At 41.6% G+C, this 22,746-nt stretch overlaps 1 protein-coding gene across 3 annotated transcripts in view; it reads left to right on the top strand.

Annotated features, from left to right (window-relative positions):
- Window positions 1-22,746, top strand: part of exoc2 (exocyst complex component 2) — a 224,901-nt gene that overhangs the window by 173,393 nt on the left and 28,762 nt on the right. For all 3 annotated transcript variants that reach the window (XM_078427408.1, XM_078427419.1, XM_078427412.1), the window contains 2 exons: window positions 4,763-4,879; window positions 19,755-19,896. In XM_078427408.1, the coding sequence (XP_078283534.1) occupies window positions 4,763-4,879; window positions 19,755-19,896 (259 nt within the window). The remainder of the gene's footprint in view (window positions 1-4,762; window positions 4,880-19,754; window positions 19,897-22,746) is intronic.

Genomic DNA, 22,746 nt, shown 5'->3' with positions numbered 1-22,746 from the left:
TTTAAACATCAAATGGTAATCTAAATTGATTTAGTTGATATAAATTATCAGCTCTTAACCTTTCTAAAATCTTCCAAAACATTAACAAATAAAAGTAAAATTGTTCAGTTCTGAATGCATTTATACCATTCCACAGAGTGCACTGATATAAGATAATTGTTCATGCTGAAATACTGATATTGATACTTGCTGACATGATCAGAGGTCTAATATACTGGGATGCAGATCAGATTGAATTAACTACTTAGTTATTTTAGTATTAATAATCACGCTACTTGAGCAAGAACTGCTAATATCTTAATGCTGGTTATGTGTTTTCAGATTGCTGTAAACCGGCAAACTAAATGTTTTAAAATAAAACCTTAATAGTTCAATGCTTTAAGAATCATTGCTTATCATAGGCAAGTAGGGTTTATATTAAATTACATTGCCAGAAATCAGTTCATGTTTTAAACAATATTGCTGCTCCTTTTTATGTATTATGCAGTATTAGGCTTTGAAATTATTAGGATTATAACAGTATAACAGAGCTTTATTTGTCGTTCGGCACCGAAGTACCGAACGAAACTACATAGCAGTCATAGAAAAAAAGAACACAAGACACATAGCCCCAACACAAACGTCCATCACAGTGACTCCAAACACCCCCTCACTGTGATGGAGGCAACAAAACTTCCACTCTCTTCCCCATGCCCACGGACAGACAGCTCGTCCCCGACCGACCCACACAGTCCCCGCAAGGGGATGGAAGTCCCCCCGGCCGAATCGCACCGGGCGCTGAAACGTCTCGCGGCCGAGCCGGGCGATGAAAGGCCCCGCGACCAAGCCTTGCGCAGCTAAGTCCCGTGGTCGAGCCGCACCAGCGATGTAAAGTCCCGCAGCCGAGCCGCACCGGGCAATGTAAAGTCCCGTGGTCGAGCCGCACCAGCGATGTAAAGTCCCGCAGCCGAGCCGCACCGGGCGATGTTAAGTCCCGCAGCTGAGCCGCACCGGGCGATGTAAAGTCCCGCAGCCGAGCCGCACCGGGCGATGTAAAGTCCCGCAGCCGAGCCGCACCAGCGATGAAAAGTCCCGTGGTCGAGCCGCACCAGCGATGTAAAGTCCCGCAGCCGAGCTGCACCGGGCGATGTTAAGTCCCGCAGCCGAACCGCACCAGTTATAAAGTTAAATACAATGGCTTTGAGACTAATATAATGGGGCCTTAACTCCAACACTGAGCCCTGAGAGAGAAAATATGATCCTCCTGGGTGATTTTAATAGCAGGCTGTAAAATAAACGACTCTCTGCAAAGCATGATAGGCAAAGAAGGAGTTGGGAAAGCTCACTCGAACAGTCTTTCAAAATGTTCGAGTACAATCTTGTCATAATTGGTACCCTGTTTCATCAGAGGGATGAGCACAAAATCAAATGGCAATATATCCAGTCCAAGCACCGGCATCTGTTTCATTGTTCATTGCTCATGTAAGGGACTGCAAAGATGTTTGATCATTTTTTGGGAGCAGGCACGGTGGCGCAGTGGTCCTAGCGCTTATAGGACTAGTTTGATGAGAATACCTAGGCGATCAATGTGTAAATTAACCACAAGCATTAGGTGTTCCTGGGTTAGAAGCTCCATCATTCCCACCAGAAAACCTGTGACCTAAAGATCACGCGATGGATGGAAAGGGTGCACCCCTTACCTTGAGTAAATCCTTGACCAGGAACAGTCCAATTAATGCAATAATGCATAAATAAATATATCATAATAATACAATAAATTAATAACTGAGATTATGTAACCATAATAATGCAAAAGCAAAGTCCATAAAGCAACCAAAAACACAATCAATAGAAGATCGTAGTTGTGGAGGTAGTAGATTGTGCTGTGCAGTGCTCAATAACCTGATGGTAGCTGTTCATGAACCTGGTGGTCAGCATTTTCAGATTCCCAAATCTTCCTCTGATGATTGGAGTGACCCAAGAGCTTGGCCTGTGGTGTGGGTCTTTGGTGAGATTGGATACCCTTTTGAGGCAGCTCCTCGTGTAGATTCCTTTGGAGGTCATACCTGTGATGAATTGGGCAGTGTCTACCGTCCTCTATAGTCCCTTTTGTTCCTCAGCATTTGAGTTTCCGCATCAGGCCATAAAGCAACCGTTCAGTATGATCTCTACTGTACACCTGAGGAAATATGATAGTCAGCAACGTACCAATCTTCTAAGGAAAGGTCAAGTGTTGATGAGATTTGTTTGTGATTGTATTAATCTGCTGGATCCAAGACAGAACTTCATAGATATGCACATCCAGAACCTTGAAACTCCATCTCTCTCTCATTGATGAAGAGAAGTTTGTGATCCCCAGCTTTCCCTCCCTCTCCCCAGCTCCCCCCTCCCTTCCCCCCTCCTCCCCTCCCTCTACTCCCTCCCCCCAGCTCCTTTCCCTTCCCTTCCCCTCCCCCCCACTCCATCCCCCTCAACCCCCCTTATCCTTCTTCCTCCCCCCCTCTCTCCTCCCTTCCTCGGAGATAGATTTAAACTTTAAAATGTGAATAACTTAAAAAAATATAACACCGATTTCAATGAAACCTTCCATTAACTCTGATTGAGAATGATCAGCCATGATCGCATTGAATGGCGGTGCTGGCTGGAGGTGCTGAATGGCCTACTCCTGCACCTATTGTCTATTGTCTATTGTCTATTAACACCAAAGGGACGACGGTGAGTAAGGTGGGCCTAAAATTGTTGCGCTATCGGGTACCGTTTTGGCTGTAGTTCAGGAACAAACAAACAAACAAACAAACAAACAAACAAGAGTTTTAGTATATAGATATGATAGTTGTCAATGGCCTATGCTTCCTAGAGGAGCCATGGGCTTAAGAAGAAGAAGTTGTGAAAAGTGTGAATGGTTCAGTATTAACTTCTTGATATTTGCTAACAAAGGTATATTACTCTTGATGCGGACAATAAATTAAGATAGCAATTTAATGAACAAAACAAAATAGAGATGTAAAGAAAAGGAATGTCAGAACATTTAGAGGATCAAGAAAGTTACTGCAAAGGAAAACTGCAGTTAGAATGTCAATGGAGAACATTTTTACTTAAAAATGTGAAGCAGTGACAACCATGAGGAAATTGAGCGATCAATAATGTTAAACAAGCAATCAACCAGCAGACAATGTGTTAATTTGTTTTAGATTTGAAATTAATCAAAATTTATGAAATGTTCGTGTCCCGATGTCATAATGTTCCTCTTCTCAGAACATCAGCTTTGTTACATCCTTAAATCACAAATTAGAATGAATTTGAAATGGTTTGTCTTTTCCATCCACTTAATAAAGAAACTGGGTTTTTCCAAAAGAAATATGGATTGTCCATTGTATGTGGTCAACACTTACTCTCATCCATGCTGCTGTGGACAGGTGTTTGGTAGTTGGTTGACATTAATGTGTCTGTTAGAGCACTTCAGCAATATTGTAGGATATTAATAAGTTTCTGAAGAGCAGACAATAGGGTTGCGTTCGTTCGGTACCTTGGTACTGAATGACAAATAAAGCTCTGTTGAACTGTTGAACTGTTGAACTAATCTGATGTGTTTTTCCACTGGGGCCTCAACAGCAATTGAAATTAATTCTGAAATGGACAAAATGTATTCATTGTTGTCTTGATATGTTGTTTTAACTATGGCTTTAGAAACCAATGTAGTGAAAGAGATCAAAGGAACTGTCATTTTATGGTAGAAACCACATGCTGTGTGTTCAGTTGAGCAGAACGGCAGACATGAAATGATAGCAACTTTGAATTGGGCTTCCTTTAGGTAGTTACTTCATTTCAAATAACCTTTTTGAAATACAGCTAACATTTGCTGACTGATATATTCCCAAAATATGTAGTCTTCAGACAAGATTTTTTTTTCTTCATTAACGAATGTAAACCAGTACTTATTGTTCATTCCTATTCATTCCATTTTTTTTTCTATTTGACTTGCTGGGCCATTTTAGGTAATGACCTAAGTTACGAATATCCTTCCCTGAAGGTACTTAGTCAGCCAAATGAATTTTTACAAAAATCTTGCATTCTCATGTTTGTCAGTACAAGCTTAGTATTCCAACTGGTTTAAAAACTTGGAACTTAAATTCAGCAGCTGCCACTTCCAGATTTAAAGATTCCATTTCCCGATCAATAATGCATGCTCCTGAAAACTAGTTTAAGCACTTAAACACCATGTTATCATATCATATCATATATATACAGCCGGAAACAGGCCTTTTCGGCCCTCCAAGTCCGTGCCGCCCAGCGATCCCCGTACATTAACACTATCCTACACCCACTAGGGACAATTTTTACATTAACCCAGCCAATTAACCTACATACCTGTACGTCTTTGGAGTGTGGGAGGAAACCGAAGATCTCGGAGAAAACCCACGCAGGTCACGGGGAGAACGTACAAACTCCTTACAGTGCAGCACCCGTAGTCAGGATTGAACCTGAGTCTCCGGCGCTGCATTCGCTGTAAAGCAGCAACTCTACCGCTGCGCTACCGTGGTTGTTCCTTTGACAAAAAATAACTGCATTTGCACCTTTGTCTCTCATTAGTGGGTAATAAAATGCTGGCCCTTGAATTTCCATATGGTAATGAACATTCTTGTGAACACTGAAAGTAAATTAGCACTGGAAAAAAGCTCAGGAATGTTTGAGTTTGTAAAATGGGATAATTTTTAACATTAATCACTGTGTGGTCATATGTATTGATGGTGAGTGCTTTAAATATTTTGTTTAATTCCATTAGGAACAAAGATTATTGATTGTTCTTAGCAACTGTGATTACCTGGCAAGTCACACCTTCAACAATTTGGCTGAACAGTTCGAGAAGCACGGTTTCCAAGGCACAGAGAAAATTGCTCAGGTACGATATATGTATTTAAAGAGTTGTTGAAAGCATAATGTGTAAGAAGGAACTACAAACGCTGGTTTAAACTGATGATAGACACAAAAAGCTAGAGTAACTCAGCGTTAAAGGTAGAGTAAGACAGAAAAGGAATAGATGAAGAAGATTCTCGACCCAAAATGTTACCTATTTTCTCCAGAGATGCTGTCTGACCCACTGAGTTACTCCAGCATTTTGTGTCTATCTGTACACTGCAATCTTGGACCGAGCCTTGCAGCTCATTTTGTCCAGTCCCGAAAGAAACAAATTCTTTAACGGTGCCCTGATTTGGATGTTGCATGAACAGTGAAATAGTAGTCCAATTTCAGAGTAGGCAGAGTGGTGCAGCTGATAGAGTTGCTGCCTCACACTGCCAGAGACCCGGGTTCCCTCCTAACCTCTGGTGCTATCTGTGAGGAGTTTGCCTGTTGTCCCTATGACTGTGTAGGTTTCCTTTGAGTGCTCCGGTTTCCTCCCACATCCCAAGACGTGTGAGTTTCTAGGTCAATTGGCCCTCGTGTGCAGGGAGTTGTTGAGAAAATGGGATAACATAGAAATAATGTGAACAGTATGATTGATATAGGTGGGCGAAAGGGACTCGTGTCCTTGTTGTATCTCTAAACTAAAAGGTAGGCAGTAATTAGCAACTGATATTTCAGAGCAAGATTGAGAGAATGCTTTATTTGCTCTGGTCAGCTATTGAAAAAGAACTAAGATCAGTGTATTGTTTAGGCTCGAATAAAAGATTGTGCCACTGCTTTGAAAGACACAGGATTTTCTTGGAGGACAGATCTTTCAACAAATCAAATTAATCGGTCATTCAGTTGTTCAGCTTTGTTGACTGTATTGCAGAATGCATATGGACTTTTATCTTTACTAACACTTTAGAAGCAAAACAATTTATTTGCTCTGAACGTTTTTGAGAAATGCTAAGGTTGCAGTAGGTATAATACAAATATTTTGCTTTTTGTAGTCTTTGAACATTTTGTCCCTACTGGATTTTTTTTCATTTAAAAACTTTCTTTGAACTGGTGGGAATATTCAGTATTGTAATATTAAAAGTAGGAAATGTTTGTGGCCATTAGGATTTTTTGTTGTTGTAGTGTTAATCATTGTTTGTGAATTTTACTGATGTTTAATGTTCCTGTCTTATGCAAAGTGATTTTTTAAAAACTTTTTGTCCAATCTTGAATTGTGTTTTATATACATATAAACAATTAAGCAATAGATATTATAAGGAAGATTGAATCTCAATATTTTGTAGCATAATCCATTGTTTTATCACGTTTTATCCATACCTAAGTAGTGAGCTGGGAAATATTTGGCTGGGGCCGAACAGTTACGAGTCAAATCAGTAAAGGAGAATTAGATCAAATTCTGAGATAAAATAACTTGTGAAACCATGAAGAAATAGTGGGAATAAATAACTGAATTGATGGGTTTACAAGGAGCCTGTATGGATTTGATGCACCAAATGGATTTCTGTGTTGTAATGATTCCATGATGTGTAGCACGAAAGTGCCAGTAAATTTTCTACAAAGAATCCAGTCATCTACAGTTGACATTGATCAGTATTACTATTAAACGAGTCATCATTGATCAGAAACTCAACGAGACTAGCCTCATGAATTCTTTCTCTGAAAGAACAAATACGAGAAAATAACTGGCATCATTTCCAGTACAAGGAAAAATGTGTCAAAGCTTCTCCTGTACTACCTACCAGCTGGAAGAACAAGAGCAACCAGCAAAAGTAAACACTACCCGCTACAAGGATTCTGCAGAATCTGATCATCTTGATCTGGAAATATATTCCAATTTCTTCATCATTCTGTTAAAAGTATATTGGTAATCTCTACCAACAGTCCAATGGGTGTACCTTCATCAATGGGGCCATGATGGTTCAGAACAATGACTTGTCACCAATGTGATTCACACCAAAAAGGGCAAGTGCAACAGGGCGGCTGAGTGGCGCAGTGGTTGTCTTACAGCGCCAGAGACCCAGGTTCGATCCTGACTATGGATGCTGTCTGTACGGAGTTTGTGCGTTCTCCCTGTGATCGCATTGGTTTTCTCCGGGCACTCCGGCTTCCTCCCACACTCCAAAGACGTACAGGTTTGTAGGTTAATTGGCTTTGGTAAAATTGTCAATTGTCCCTAGTGCGTAGGGCAATGCTAGTGTACGTGGTGATAACTGGTCGGCGGACACTCGGTGGGCTAAAGGGCCTGTTTCCCCACTGTATCTCTAAAGTCTCAAGTAAAAACATGGTAATGGCATTGCATGCAAGTTCCCTTCCAATTATACACCTGCCTTGATTTGGGAACTGTTCTTTCTGAACCAGATGAATGAAAGAGGTGTGTCGGAAGGAACTGCAGTTGCTGGTTTAAACGAAAGATAAGACACATAAAGCTGGAGTAACTCAACGGGTCAGACAGCATCCCTGGTGAAAATTCGCCAGAGATGCTGTCTGACCTGCTGAGTTACTCCAGCTTTTTGTGCTTATATTTGGATGAAAGAAGTGCTCTCTCGAATTTCTGTGGTGGCTCTGATGCAAGGTTTACTTTATAATTGCCATTTGGCTTTTCCGATACGATGAACTACTTTGCATTTTCAGATTAATTTTTTAATGTGAAGTTGACGAGATGGTTGTCATTTCAAAGTTAATTTAAATTGGTATCACCAAATGGAAAAATGTTTTAAATGGTTTCTTCTCAATTAGTCACAGTGACATGAAGTTAATTGTGTTGACCATAAATTTTGGTCTTTTGACCAACGGGCAAAAATAAAACACTTCATATCCAAAACCCATTTATCTGAATCCGACCTACAGGCAGAAACTAAAACCTGCTAAGCCTATGGTCAGAACAACAAAAAGGTGGACAAGCGAGGGCATTGAAAAACTACAGTCCTGCTTTGACTGCACTGATTGGAATGTGTTCAGGGAAGCAACCACAAGCCTCGATGAGTACACAGACACTGTGACACCTATGTCAGCTTTTGCGAGGACAGTTGCATTCCCACTAAGAACCGGATCTGGCTCAACAACGACAAGCCCTGGTTCACAGCAGAACTCAGACAGCTCCGCCAGTCTAAAGATGAGGCCTATAGGAGCGGGGATGCAGACCTCTACAGGCAGGCCAAGTACAAGCTGAGAAGAGGAATCAGAGCTTCCAAGGAAAGGTACTCTGAGAAGCTGAGGAGAAAGCTCTCAGTTAATGACCCTTCTTCAGTTTGGAAAGGCTTGCAAGAAATCACTAGCTACAAGAGGAAGCTCCTTGGACAATCGTCAGTTGACCAACAACCTGAACGAGTTCTACTGCAGGTTCGAGAAACAGAAACGTAACCCTGGGACCCCGTCACCCCACCCCCACTTCACATCTACTCACAGCCTGACTCCGTTCTGCAAAGACTAGACCCTTCCCCACCCATTCCTTCTCAATCACCACTTCAAATCTACTCACAGCCTGACTCCAGTCTGCAAAGACCGGCCCCTCTCCCCCCCCACTCTGCAATCACCACTTCATACCTACTTACAGCCTGACTTCAGTCTGCAAAGACTGGACCCTCATCCACTACACACTCCCTCCTTGCTGGCCAACGTCAGTCTGGCCACTTCTCCATCTCCAACAATAGAAATTGCGGAGGTGGAGAGGTTATTCAGGAGACAGAATAGCCGGAAATTTCCAGGACCGGACAATGTTTCCCCCTCTACCCTCAAGCTCTGTGTCGAACAACTGGCACCGTCTACACAGACATTTTCAACCAATCTCTGCAAACCTGCACTGTCCCTGCCTTCTTCAAAATCTTCACCATTGTCCCTGTACCCAAAAAGACAAGGATCACTGGTCTTAATGACTACAAACCTGTCGCACTGACCTCTGTAGTCATTGTCTAAAAACGTTACCTCGTGCAGGACAGAGGCACCTGAGAGGCTAGAAGTTGGTATGGAGGGTGGTGTGGGAAAAGTTAGTGGACAGAATAGGCAGGTGAAAGGCGGAGAGCCGGGAAGGTTTAAACTGCACGTATTTTAATGCAAGGGTCTGACGGGTGAGGTAGATGATAAGGGCATGGATAGTTACGAGCGACTGGGACGTTGTAGCCATGTCTGAAACCTGGTTAACGGAGGGGCAGGACTGGCAGCTCAATGTTCTGGGGTACAGGAGCTTCAGGAAAGACAGGGGTGAGGGGTGAGGGAAAAAGAGTAGGGGAGGTTGCATTGTTGGTTAAGCAGGGTGTAACGGCTACGTTACGGTGACATTACGAATGGTTCGTCTAGTGAGGCTTTCTGGGTGGAGCTGAGGAACAAGAAAAGGATGATCAACTTGTGGGGGACGTGACCAAAAAGGTTAATAAGGGCAGACCTGTAGATGTTGTGTACATGGAGGTCAGTAAGGCATTCGACAAGGTTAACATGGTAGGCTGCTCTGGAAGGTTAGATTGCATGGGATCCAGAGAGATAGCTGAATGGATAGCAAATTGGCTCCATGGAAGGAAGCAGAGGGTAATGGAGGAAGGTTGCTTGTGACCAGTGGTGTACCTCAGGGTTCGGTATTGGGCCCGTTACTGTTTGTCATCTACATCTATGATTTGGATGAGAACATACAGGGCAAGTTTAGCAAGTTTACTGCTGATACAAAATTTAGTGGTTTTGCAGATAATGAAGATGGTTATGAAAGATTGCAGCAGGATCTGGATCGATTGGCCATGTGGGCGGAGGAATGGTTGATGGAATTTAATACAGGGAAGAGTGAGGTGTTGCATTTTGGGATGTCGAACAAGGGCAAGACCTACACAGTAAATGGTAGGCCTCTGGGTAGTGTTGCAGAGCAGAGGGATCTAGGAGTACAGGTACATGGTTTCTTTTAGGTCGAGTGGCAGGTAAATAAGGTGGTCAAAAAGGCTTTTGGCACTTTGGCCTTCATCAGTATTGAGTATAGAAGTTGGGAGGTCATGTTGTGGTTGATTTAGACGTTGGTGAGACCACATTTAGAATATTGTGTTCAGTTCTGTTAACATCTTTCCATGTTATAGGAAAGATATTGTCAAGCTCGAAAGGGTTTGGAAAAGATTTACGAGGATGTTGCCAGGACTAGAGGGTGTGAGCTGTAGGGAGAGGTTGAATAGGCTGGGTCTCTATTCCATGGAGCGCAGGAGGATGAGGGGGGATCTTATTGAGGTATACAAAATCATGAGGGGAACAGATCGGGTAGAAACACAGAGTCTTTTGCCCAGAGTAGGGGAATCGAGGACCAGAGGAGATAGGTTCAAGGTGAAGGGGAAAAGATTTAATAGGAAACTGAGGGATAACTTTTTCACACAAAGGGTGTATGGAACAAGCTGCCAGAGGAGGTAGTTGAGGCTGGGACTATCCCATGTTTAAGAAACAGTTAGACAGGTACATGGATAGGACAGGTTTGGAGGGATATGGACCAAGCGCAGGCTAGTGGGACTAGTGTAGCTGGGACATTATTGGCCGGTGTGGGCGAGTTGGGCCAAAGGGCCTGTTTCCACACTGTATCACTCTATGACTCTATAACCATTCCCCAGCCCACCTGCCCAACCGATCAAGAACCTGCTGCAATTTTTGACAACTATCTTCACTACAATACTGTTCACCTTAGTGTTATAAGTAAACTTACATGCCTTGTACTTTCTCATTCAAATCATTGATATAGATGACATACAACAATTGGTCCAGCACCAAACCCTGAGGCACACCACTAGTCACAGGCCTCCGGAGTCTTCCAGCGTAGAAAGAAACTCTGCTTCTTTCCATGAAACTAATTTTCTATCCAGTCAGCTAGCTCTCCTTGGATCACAGGTGATCAAACCTTCCCGAGCACCCTACCATGCGAAACCTTACTGAAATCAATGTTTCCATCTACAGCATTGCCCTCGTGAACCTTTTTGGTCACATCTTCAAAAAACTCAATCTGATTTGTGAGTCCCTGTCTCCCACATACAAAACTGTGCTTACTATCCCTACTCAGTCTTTGTCCATCCAAATACATGAGTATTTAACCCTCAGAATTCTCTCTAGTAACTTTCCGACCACAGATGGTAGTCCTGTCCTTTTCCATAACTACTTTAAAGCTAACAGAGTTATTGGTCACTGGTCCCAAAGTGCTTGCCCATTGACAGTCACTTATCTCGTTCCCTAAGAGAAGGTTCAATATTATGCTCTCTCCTGTAGGACCTTCTATATGTGGATTCAGGAACCTTTATCACTTTCAAATTGATGTAAAATTCTATCACTTTATGATCACTCTTTCCTATAAGCCCTGAAGGTACAAGTCTATTAATCAACCTTAATTAACCTTTTCTCATCATACATGACTAAATACGTTTTATCCTCCTTGAATTTACCTAAAATTCCCCTCCTCGTAAGTTCCTAAATGTTGTTAGTATCTTCTTGACAATGTCAATGCAAAAAAATCAGTCTTCTTTTGAACTTTGGCAGTGCTATTCATTTAGTACAACAGCAATCGCAATATCAGTGTCCGAGTAGTTTTTCAAATATAATTTTTTTTTGTGGTGAATGGTGGTCCTTTCTTCATAAAAATGAATCATTTTCTGTTAAATGAGACTCGTTCCTGTCTTTATGTTGTGACTTTCATTATGATGGTTTCCAGAAATACAATTTTTATATTTAAAAATAAGATGGACATTTCACTCCAGTGCAATAATCTTTCTTTAAGTTTGATAATTTTTTGACTGGTATTTAATCTTACACTTATGCTAAAGGTTCAACACGCTGCTATTTAGCCCAAAGCAATAGTTTTGCACTATGTCAGGGTCATATTTCGCTTGGGCAGCTTGCAACCCAGTGGTATGAATATTGATTTCTCAAACTTCAAGTAACCCTTGCTTTCCCTCTCTTTCTGACCCACCCCCATGCTTGTTCTCTGACTAGTTTCACTGTCCTTCTGATTAGTTTTACTGATTGTATTCCTCCTTGTCACCTTTCCCCCAACGAACAATGAACCATTCTACATTTCCTTATCATCGTCCGCTTTGCTTTGTTGTTTTTCACACCTTACTCTTCCATATCTCTAGACTCCCCTGAATCTCAGTCTGAAGAAGGGTCTCGACCCGAAACGTCACCCATTCCTCTCTCCAGAGATGCTGCCTGTCTAGCTGAGTTACTCCAGGTTTTTGTGTCTATCTTCGGTTTAAACCAGCATCTGCAGTTCCTTCTTACATAGCCATCATAGCCAGTTTACCATTTGCTTCACAGAAATCACTTAGTACGTTTTACAGATTAATAGAATTACAATCCTTTGATTTGATGCTTCAAAGGTTAGTGATATTTTGTTATGTTGATCCCAATATCTAAAAACAATACAGACTTGCACATCTTAATGGGCCTGTGTTTTAGTTCGGTGTAGTCTGTGAGCAGTGCTGCCAAACATCTGTTGTGTTGTTTTTGTGCTGCCGTTCTGGTATCAGCTGCAGCACTGAATTGGTTTATGCTTCCACTCCCAGCATTGCATGGGTCAGTGTGTTCCTGACTTTTATGCCTGCTCATTATGGCACAAAACGAGGAACTTGTTGGACTTAGGATCCAGACAACCTGACCTCGAGCTCTGCCACTGGAGAGCACTGAGACTAAGAGCAGAAATTAATCTCACCATTTTGTGGGTATGGATTTTATGTATTAACTTAGACCTTCTTGTTCCCTACACCCGTACAATTGGGAAAAAGATTTTGACTATCCACTGTATCTTTACCCCTCATAATCTTACATGTTTCTTTCGGGTCATCCCTCAGGCCTCCTTCACTCCATGGAAAATAACCCCAGCCTTGCCAACCTTTCCCCATAAATAAAGTCCTCCAATCCGGGCAACATTCTGGTGTACTCTCTGGAGTGCAATCACATCCTTTCCCTAGCTTGGCGACCAGAACTGCACACGATCTGGAACAGAACTACACTGGTAGCTTAACCAGTATGACAATAGACAATAGGTGCAGGAGTAGGCCATTTGGCCCTTCGAGCCGGCACCACCATTCAATGTGATCATGGCTGATCATTCTCAATCAGTACCCCGTTCCTGCCTTCTCCCCATACCCCCTGACTCCGCTATCCTTAAGAGCTCTATCTAGCTCTCTCTTGAATGCATTCAGAGAATTGGCCTCCACTGCCTTCTGAGGGAGTGAATTCCACAGATTTGTGAAGTTGCAGCATCATATCCTAACTCTTCTGTTCTGTGCCCTGACCCATGAAAGCATGTGGACCATATGCCTTGTTTGTCACTGTGTAGAAATATGTTGCCACTTTCAGAGAATAATGGGCTTGGACTCCTATGTCCCTGTTTAAGATGATTCCTGGTGTTCATTAATTTACCGATTGTATTTATATTTCATTTAAAAAAAAGTAATTTATGAAAAATATTTCACGTGCTAAGCATCATCTTTATGAAGATGACCTTAAAAATCTTGATTTTATTTTGTCAACTTTTGTTAATTATATTAAAAACCGTAAAAAATAACATTTTCAAAATGAGTAAAAGAAAGCCAATTTTAGCATTGCTGAACCAGTGAATTCTCAGACTCCTATTGGCTACATCTGCCACAGAAAGTTATAAAGCAAGCTTAATTTTAAATTATTGCTAAAATTCAGCTCATCATCCCGACCTGACTCCAGTAAAAAATGTAGCAATGAGTGAGAATGATATGGCGATCAACTGTTTAAACTGAAATGGAAATAATTTGTGGTGAATATTTGTGTTAACGTGGGCTTAATACTGGAAGTGCTACTTCTGGTGAAAACAGTTCAAAAAACGACTACTAACGATCTGATTAACCTAAACCAAATCCTGTTATTGTGAGTTATTATCATCCATTACTTTGAAAATGTAACGCATGTTAAACTGTAATTACTCTCTGAATCATGAATTACAGCAACCCCCTTGGAAAATATGGAAAATATAGTGTGATGACCGAGCAGGAGGTGCAGATAGACTATTTTTTTGTGAGGGGAAGGGGGAGTCCCTTAGTTTCTCTGAGGAACACAACCTCATTCTGCTTTGGTAGCTTACAACCTAACGGTATGCATATTGACTTCTTCAATTTTAGGTACAAACAGCCCCCTTCTTTTTCCCACGCTCTTCCCTGTGCCCACCTGGATGCGCACACATTTCTCCCCTTCCCCCATCTCCTTCCACTTGCTTCACAATTTGCTCCATTTGTTCCACTTCTATCTCCTCATCTCACACTTTGTGTGTTTTCATCTCTGGTCTTTATCTAACCATTTTCCAGTTACCCAGTAAAGAAGCTTTCTTCAGATTCTGCCTTTTATCTTTTGTCCAATATTTAAATGTAAGTATAGAATAAATGCCTTTATGGAAGAAGGGAAGATCAGTTTTAACTGAATGAAAATAAAAATGCATTCCTGGATTAAAATGCAGTCGTCATTAAATGCACTGCTTATTCATTCAATTATTTGTGCCGAAAAGGCTAGTTTGTATTTCCTTCTATAATTACTTTGGGGGGGGGGGGGGAATGAGCCATCTAATTGAGCTACATCCATCTTTACTGTTCTGCAAGGAGATCCAGAATTTTCAAGCCAAATGGCTAATGGCAATTGAGATAAATATAAATGACTTGGACTTGAATGTGAATTGGTTGATTAGTAAGTTTGCAGATGGCACCATGATTGGTGGTGTTGTGCATCTTGAAGAAGATTGTCAAAGTATACAGTGGGATATAGAACAGCTGCAGACATGGGTGGAGACATCACAGACAAGAGTTTAAGACGAGCAACAAATAAAATTCTTAGAGGATTGGACTGGGCATATGCAGGAAAAATATTCCCGATGTTGGGGGAGTCCAGAACCACGGGACACAGTTTAAGAATAAGGGAACTAAGATAAGGAAATACTTTTTCACCCTGAGAGTTGTGAATCTGTGGAATTCTCTGCCACTGAAGGCAGTGGATGCCAATTCACTGGATGTTTTCAAGAGAGAGTTGGATTTAGCTCTTAGGGCTAAGGGAATCAAGGGAAATGGGGAAAAAGCCAGAACAGGGTACTGATTTTGGATTACATTTCTGGTCATTGATAGTTTATGTGATGTTGATGCTCTGAAATTAAATCATGATAATGGTGTAGTTATCAGTTGTAATTATTGTTATTATTTCCTTTAATGAATTTTCAAAAAATCTTCATTAAATTTTCAGTGGCTTATTAATGATTCTGAACCTCAGGGGAATTGTGTTATATAGAGATTTTAACTAGTTTCCCAGCTTGCTAAACTTTCTTTGAAAAAGAAAAGAGATCATCAGTTTTCATGGTAAAATGTGCCGCAACAATTGTAGAATTTATTTTCTGATAGAGGTGATTTTACACTGTGTAAAATAATAGCACTTGTCTTACACATCACCTTCAAACTTTGTCTGTTTCACCTTAAAGCTCCATCGTCTAGTATTTGACATTTCCATCCTGGGAAATAGATTCTGACTGTCTCGCGAGACCAAACGCAGGATCGGCGATCGATTCGCTCAACACCTGCGCTCAGTCCGCCTTAACCAATCTGATCTCCCGGTGGCTGAGCACTTCAACTCCCCCTCCCACTCCCAGAAATTGGAGGAACAGCACCTCATATTTCGCTTGGGCAGCTTGCAGCCCAACGGTATGAACATTGACTTCTCCAACTTTAGATAGTTCCTCTGTCTCTCTCTTTCCCCCCACCCCTCCCCCTTCCCAGTTCTCCCACTGTCATCCTGTCTCCACCTATATCCTTTCTTTGCCCCCCCCCCCGACATCAGTCTGAAGAAGGGTCTCGACCCAAAACGTCACCCATTCCCTCTCTCCTAGATGCTGCCTGACCTGCTGAGTTACTCCAGCATTTTGTGATACCTTCGATTTGTACCAGCATCTGCAGTTATTTTCCTACACTGACTGAATACCCTATCTACGACTCTCATCTATCTATCTGTCTGTCTGTGTCTGTCTGTTTGTCCAAAACGGTACACCATAGCGCCACAATTTTTGGCCCAAGTTACTCACCATTATCATGGGCATAATGTTTAACAACTCACATTCAAATTGAAGTTACATTTTTAAAGCTAGAGATATTTTAAAGTTTAAAAATATCCTTTCTAACCCATTTCTCGAAGGTCTTCAGCGTGTGACGTCACAATGGCACCCGTGCAACTGTGAGAGATGAGCTTGCGCTCCTCCCCCCCCCCCCCCCCCCCACCGCTGCCAGTATTCACCGTGTGACGCCACAATACGAGATGGTGGTGGGTGGGGAGGGGGTGGGGGAGGGTGCGGGGGGAGGGGGTGTGGGGGAGGAGGGGGCAGGGGGGAAGGGAGACAGTGGGGGCAGGGGAGATTGGGGGTGGGGAGGAGGGCAGAGTGGGGGTGGGGAGGAGGGCAGAGTGGGGTGGGGAGGAGGGAAGAGGGGGTGGGGAGGGGGGAAGATTGTGGGTGGGGGAGAGGGGTGTGGACAGGGAGGGCGGGGGTGAGGGGGAGGGGGGAATAGGGGTGGGGAGGGGGAATGGGGGTGGAGGCAGAGCTGGGGGAGTGGGGATGGGGGCAGGGGAGGGGCACATGGGGGTGCGAGGGGGGATGGAGTGGGTCGGTGGGGGGGGTGTGAGGAGGGGGGGATTGAGTGGGGGGGTTTGAGGGTGCTACATCAATACAGGAGAGGCTTTGGGTCCAGGGCTCACTCAGTCACACCCTCTCTCCTTCCCTGTCCCCCCTCTACGAGGAATGGGCCCAACGGGTCCACTTGGTCTAGTAATTTTATATAATTCTACCAGATCTCCCTGCAACTTCTGATGTTCCAGAGAAAACAATCCATGTCTGTCCAACTGTAGCCAATTTCCTCTAATCCAGGCATGATCCTGGTAAATTACTTCTGTACCCTTTCCAAAGCATTCACGTCCTTCCTGTAATGGAGCGACCAGACCTGCATGCAGTGCTCCAAATGTGGCCTAACCAAAGTCCTATAATGCTGTGTCATGACATCAAATAGTATTGTGCCTCACTTTCTTAAATCACAGAGAAAATGTGTCATTTCTTTTCAGTATTTCCTCATATAACAGCCCTGTCATCCCAGGAATCAATCTAATAAATAATTGTGACCTTCCTGGGAAATGTACCTTTTATTGGTATCTTTCCTTAGATCAATAATGCACACAATAATCCAAATCTCACAAAGGCTCTTTTTAAATTTCTGATATAACTCTTTCCTTTTTTTGCTCAGATTTCAAGCATCTGCAATCTTTTGTGTCTCCTTCCCTTGTCTCTCACTCCCATCCAATAAAAACCCACATGACCTTAGCATCCCAATTATAGACACAAAATGTGGGAGTAACTCAGCGGGACCTGCAGCATCTCTGGATAGATGGAATGGGTGACATTTTGGGTCGAGGACCTTCAGACTGAGAGTCAGGGGAGAGGGAGACACAGAGATAAGGAAGGGTAAGGTGTGAAAACAAGTCATCAAAAGAGATGCAGTTCAAGGAAAATGTAGAATAGATCATTGTTAGCTAGAGAAGATGACAACAAAGCAAACAGAGATAAAATGTAATGGGAACAGTCAACAGAGATAAAATAAAAGGTTGTCACCTTCACCTACCTTTGTGTAAAACCTTTGTGTATCATAATTTAACTATAAGTATCTGTTCCAGATATTTGGCTTTGTGGTATTAGTGTGAAAACTTCTGAAAGTTATCAGTTCCCCTCCTACAAGCAGAAGTGTCTGTCACCACTCTTAAGTTTAAGAGGTTCTCTCAATGAACCAGTGAGGAAATGTTTCTACCCACAATGTGACGTCTCTGTGGGAGTAAAGAAAACAAATGCATTTATTTATCTCATGCACCGCAATACCCCTCAGTTTATTTTTAAACTATTTTGCACATTTATCAAGTGCAATCACTGCTATTAAGTTCCCAAAAACACAAACTGATTTATTTGAAAAGTTTCAACAGCCCCAAGAGAAAGGATCAATCTGGTCGAATGGATATAATGGAAACCTAAGGGAAAATACCATGCCATTTAATTAACTTCCACATTAATGATAAGGGAAGGTATCACAAAATGCTGGAGTAACTCAGCAGGTTAGGCAGCATCTAGGAGAGAGGGAATGGGTGACGTTTCGGGTCGAGACCCTTCTTCAGACTGAAGAAGGGTCTCGACCCGAAACGTCACCCATTCCCTCTCTCCTAGATGCTGCCTGACCTGCTGAGTTACTCCAGCATTTTGTGATACCTTCGATTTGTACCAGCATCTGCAGTTATTTTCCTACACTTAATGATAAGGGAGGCCTTAATTCAACATCTCATTTGCAGTATGGTGACTCTGACAAAATGGCATTGTGCTATCAATATACCAAAATGTTAATTAGAATATGTGCTCATGTTCTGGAGCGGGATTTGAAGCAACTATTTCCTGGCTCTTTGACAAAGTCATTCGAAAAGGTCTGAGCATACAATGTAATTTTACTTTCGATTTAATGTCATGTAAAAGTTTTTTCTAGAGCACAAATGTCTAGTGAAATAATACTTAATGTCTAGTGAAATTAATCCATTTAAATATCTGCTACAAACCACATGTAAAAATAGAAGGTGCTGCAAAGTAACATGGGTCATGTCTACCAACATCATCCCTATATTAATGTATATACTTCATTAGATTTGTTTTCCCTTCATGATTTATGATATATTCAATGTTTGTTACGTTCTGCTGATTTATCCAAGAAGGGGTTTTTGGGTTACTTTATATGATTATTTTGTTTTTAAGTAAATATTTGCTTGACAATTAAAGGCACAAAGTTCTGGAGTAGCTTAGATAGCATCTAACATGGGATAGGTGACATTTCAGATCGGTACCCTGCTTCAGACATTGTGATGGGGAGAGGGGGAAAGAAAGCTGGAAGAGAGGAGGCAAGACAATTGATAAATGTTCATTCAAACCAAATTGCTTTAAAATTATTCTGGACATTAATCCTGTTCTTTATCCCGTATGGTGAGTGTAATGGTAAGAAATCTGTGTGTTCAGCTATCTGTATAAACTGAGACCGTGAGGAGAGACAGAGTGAGTAGGTGCAAGCAATATGTGAGATTAGGATGGTTAGGTTGGCTTTAATTCATGCTTATGCGGTTCCTGCAGGATAGGATAGATCTCATTAGCTTAGCATTGGAGGAAGCTTGGCTGAAACAGTGTTATTCTTACTGCAATAAATTGGAAAGACTTCTGATCCACAATCATACCCTCATCGGCCAGCTTGGCTTCTGAGCATCGACACAAATTGCTGGTGGAAAAATCAATGTTGGCAGAAGAGTTGTATTGACGCAGAGATCCAATGATTTTTGTTAAAATTTAAGTACTTATTTGGAGCTTTCACACCAAGAGATAGACGAGAAGATAGGCACAAAAAGCTGGAGTAACTCTGCGGGACAGGCAGCATCTCGATAGAAGGAATTGGTGACGTTTCGGGTCGAGACTCTTCTTCAGACCCGAAACGTCACCCATTCCTTCTCTCCAGAGATGCTGCCTGACCCGCTGAGTTACTCCAGCTTTTTGAGTCTATCTTCGGTTTAAACCAGCATCAGCAGTTCCTTCTTACACAGAGATATACAAGGTTTGTATGATTTTCGTAATGAGACATGGAGTAAAGGTAAGTTATTTTATGTGAATGCATTTTTTTCATTCATGCTTCATTAGAAAAATGAACTTATTGGTTATATTTAAGTTGGCCTTCCCTTGCAAGTGTTGTGGGGCATATTAGTCCTGCCACAGGGTCACCATCACATAAGATATCAGGCTATAAGCATATAGTACTGATCTTGGATGTTAATTATGATAAGTACTGCTGAACTCTAAAAATGTTATTATGTGATATTTGCAGGTTAGCATTGATGATGTGAAATATCTGGATCAGAGACTCTTTGAAACCTATATTGAACTAAAATCAGATCCAATTGTTGGCTCTCTTGAGCCTGGGATTTATGCTGGATATTTTGACTGGAAGGATTGTCTTGCACCTACAGGTATGCAATATTCTATGCTGTACTTCTGCAAAAAAAAATAAAAAATAATAATCTTAGTTTAATGAACTGTTAGGCTTCATATTTTTTCAACTTGAAAATTACTAGTGCAATTGTGGGTTACAATTAAGTATGGTTCGTCTGTGCAGAATTTAGTACAGTATGGACATAACTCCATTTAACTTAACTAGATTAGTACCATTAAAATAGCGATATAAGAAATTGTCAAGCATTTATGTGATGGTAATGGTAGGAGTCATTTCCATGCTGAAAGTTTATTTTATAAGTCATGCTTTGTTGGAATCTAATTTAAGCAGTGCCCATATTATAAGTGTGAGATTTCAGAACAGTTTTAATCTTCTAACTGGTAGGACTTCTGTCTCTGAATCAGCATTTCATCAAGCAGATTCAGCACCTTTTGTTTCCCCTCATTCCCTTGCTCCACTATTTAGAATTTATTGATCCAAAAAATGATTTCTGAATTCTTGTTGACAGTTGTCGTGCATAGTTTTAAAGTGTTTGGAAAGCAAATGTATCGTTTATATAAGTTTTTTTCCTGATGCTGCAAATATTCCTGGTACATTTTATGAATGCTCGTACAGGAGTAGTTTGGCAAAAAATAGTGCTTATTTGACTCAGTACACTAGTATGTGTCTTATAAAAATAACAAAAGCTTTTTGTGGAATGTTTAGGCATCATCACCATTGATGTGTAAGATTAGAGAGAAAATAAGTCTTAAACTTTGTCAAAGTTTTTTTTAAATTCTCTTCCAATTTCTAAACATTTGCTGCCAATGGTTCTCAGGTTTTTTTGTGGGGGAGAGGGGCGGTTGGTTGTGGGAGAATGAAGTGCCACGTCATGGCTAAACATAAGTAATTACTTGGAGACAGGAGGAAGTGCCGATACCGGTTTACAAAATAGACACAAAGTGCTGGAGTAACTCCGCGGGAAGCTGGAAAAGAGGCGGGGAAGGATAAAGTGGTAAGCGATAGGTGGACACAGGTGAAGGTGGTTTTTGATAGACAGCTGGTTGGACAAAGGACAGAGGTGAAAAGACAAAAGGTGGACACACTTCTTTCCTGGATAGCTCTCCTTTCCCTCTGGAATGTCTAGGAAGTTGAGTCCATCATTTTTAAAATACAATGAGTTAAACGTATCTTGGTTCACATGGATTAGGTTTTAAAAAATCGATGGATAGTGCATTCAAAGGTTTTCAAAGTGAAATTGCATAGGGGTTCAGATCAAACACCTTGCCAGAATGGAAAAAGACATTTGAACAAATATATGGACAGAAAGGTTTAAAGGGTTATGGGCCAAATGCAGGTGAATGGGACTAGCCCAGTATGCCAACTTTGTAGGCATGTAAAGGCGGGCCTAAAGGCTTGTTTCCGTGCTGTATAGCTTTATGTCTGTATGTCTCTAAAGGGCATCCAAAGCTAGAACATGAGTATCAGGTCTGGTTACAGTAAGGTAGACATGGGAATGAAATTGGATAAGATAATGCTACATGAAAAGGTGGATAAATCTCAAAACATCTGAGATGGAAATATTTTCTGATAAGATGCCATAAATACAGCCAAAACGGTACAAGATAGCGCAACAATTTTAAGCCCACCTTACTCACCATTGGCCTGCGGTTCAAATGGTTGTTATATTTTAAAAGTTATTCAATTTTTAAACTTTAAAAATCATTTTTTATACTTTAATAAATCCCTTTTCCACTTGCCCTGCCTGTCATCCGTGCCTGCGACCTCCGTGTTTGACGTCACAATGGGAACCCAACGGGTCTGTGCCTGCACAGTTGGGGCCCGTTGATCTAATAATAATAATAATAATGCATTACATTTATATAGCGCTTTTCAAACACTCAAAGACGCTTTACAGGGATTACTAGAACATAGAGAAGAAAATAAATAGATAAATAAGTAAACTAACAGAAAAAGGAGACAGAAAGTGAGGTGACGGTCAGTGGTTGAAGGCAGTGCTGAACAGGTGAGATGCTCCCCCGACGTACGATGCTTCGACACGATATTTTGACTTTGCGATGGTGCAAACGGTGGAGGGGTGATAAGGGGGGTGAGGGGGGATGGAGTGGGTGAGGGGGGGTGAAGGGAGGAGGGGGGGTAAGGGGGGTTGAGGGGAGGGGGAGGGGGGCGTGGGGGAGGGGAGGGTGCTAGAAAAAAGCAGGAGAGGTTTGGGCCCAACGGGTCCACCCTTTTCTAGTAGTGGTTAAGATAAGCATATACTCGGTCATTGAAGGCCAATCTTGTTAAGAGCTAGTAGTGAGGAAGCATTTCAAGATGCCATTTGGAACAAACACAATTGTCACAAATACAGTGGCCAAGGATATAAGACAATAAAGTGTAGATAGAAACATTAATGGCAAATTAAATCACATCTGATAAAGCTGGAGTTCTATGATGGAGTAACAGAGGGAGTTGATAAGAGTATTGTGGTTGATGGATATGTCAAATTTAAAACACCTATTAAGGAAGTACCGTATAATAAGTCTATTAGGACAGAAGGATGAAATGACAGCATGTATGGCGGATAAAGATTATTGCAGAGAAGTGTGCAATTATTCATATTGGTAGGAAGAACAATGAGAGGCAGTAAAAGAGAATCTAAATAGTCCACTTTTAAAAGAGTGCAGAAATCCATGACTTAACAGACAAAATTCCACACAATTTCAATGATTTCATTTTAAGGTGATGGAGGCAAGATTTAATAGGAACCTGGGGGGCAACTTTTTTACACAAAGGGTGGTAAGTATATGGAACAAACTCCCAGAGGAGGTTAGTTGAGGCAGGTACTAGCACAATGTTTTAAAAAGCATTTGTACAAGTGCATGGA

The sequence above is a fragment of the Rhinoraja longicauda genome, chromosome 2 (genome assembly GCF_053455715.1).
Source record: "Rhinoraja longicauda isolate Sanriku21f chromosome 2, sRhiLon1.1, whole genome shotgun sequence".
In the NCBI taxonomy this organism is placed as follows: Eukaryota; Metazoa; Chordata; class Chondrichthyes; order Rajiformes; family Arhynchobatidae; genus Rhinoraja; species Rhinoraja longicauda.
Note: the sequence above shows the minus strand (reverse complement) of the source record. Positions and strands in the feature narration are given on the sequence as shown.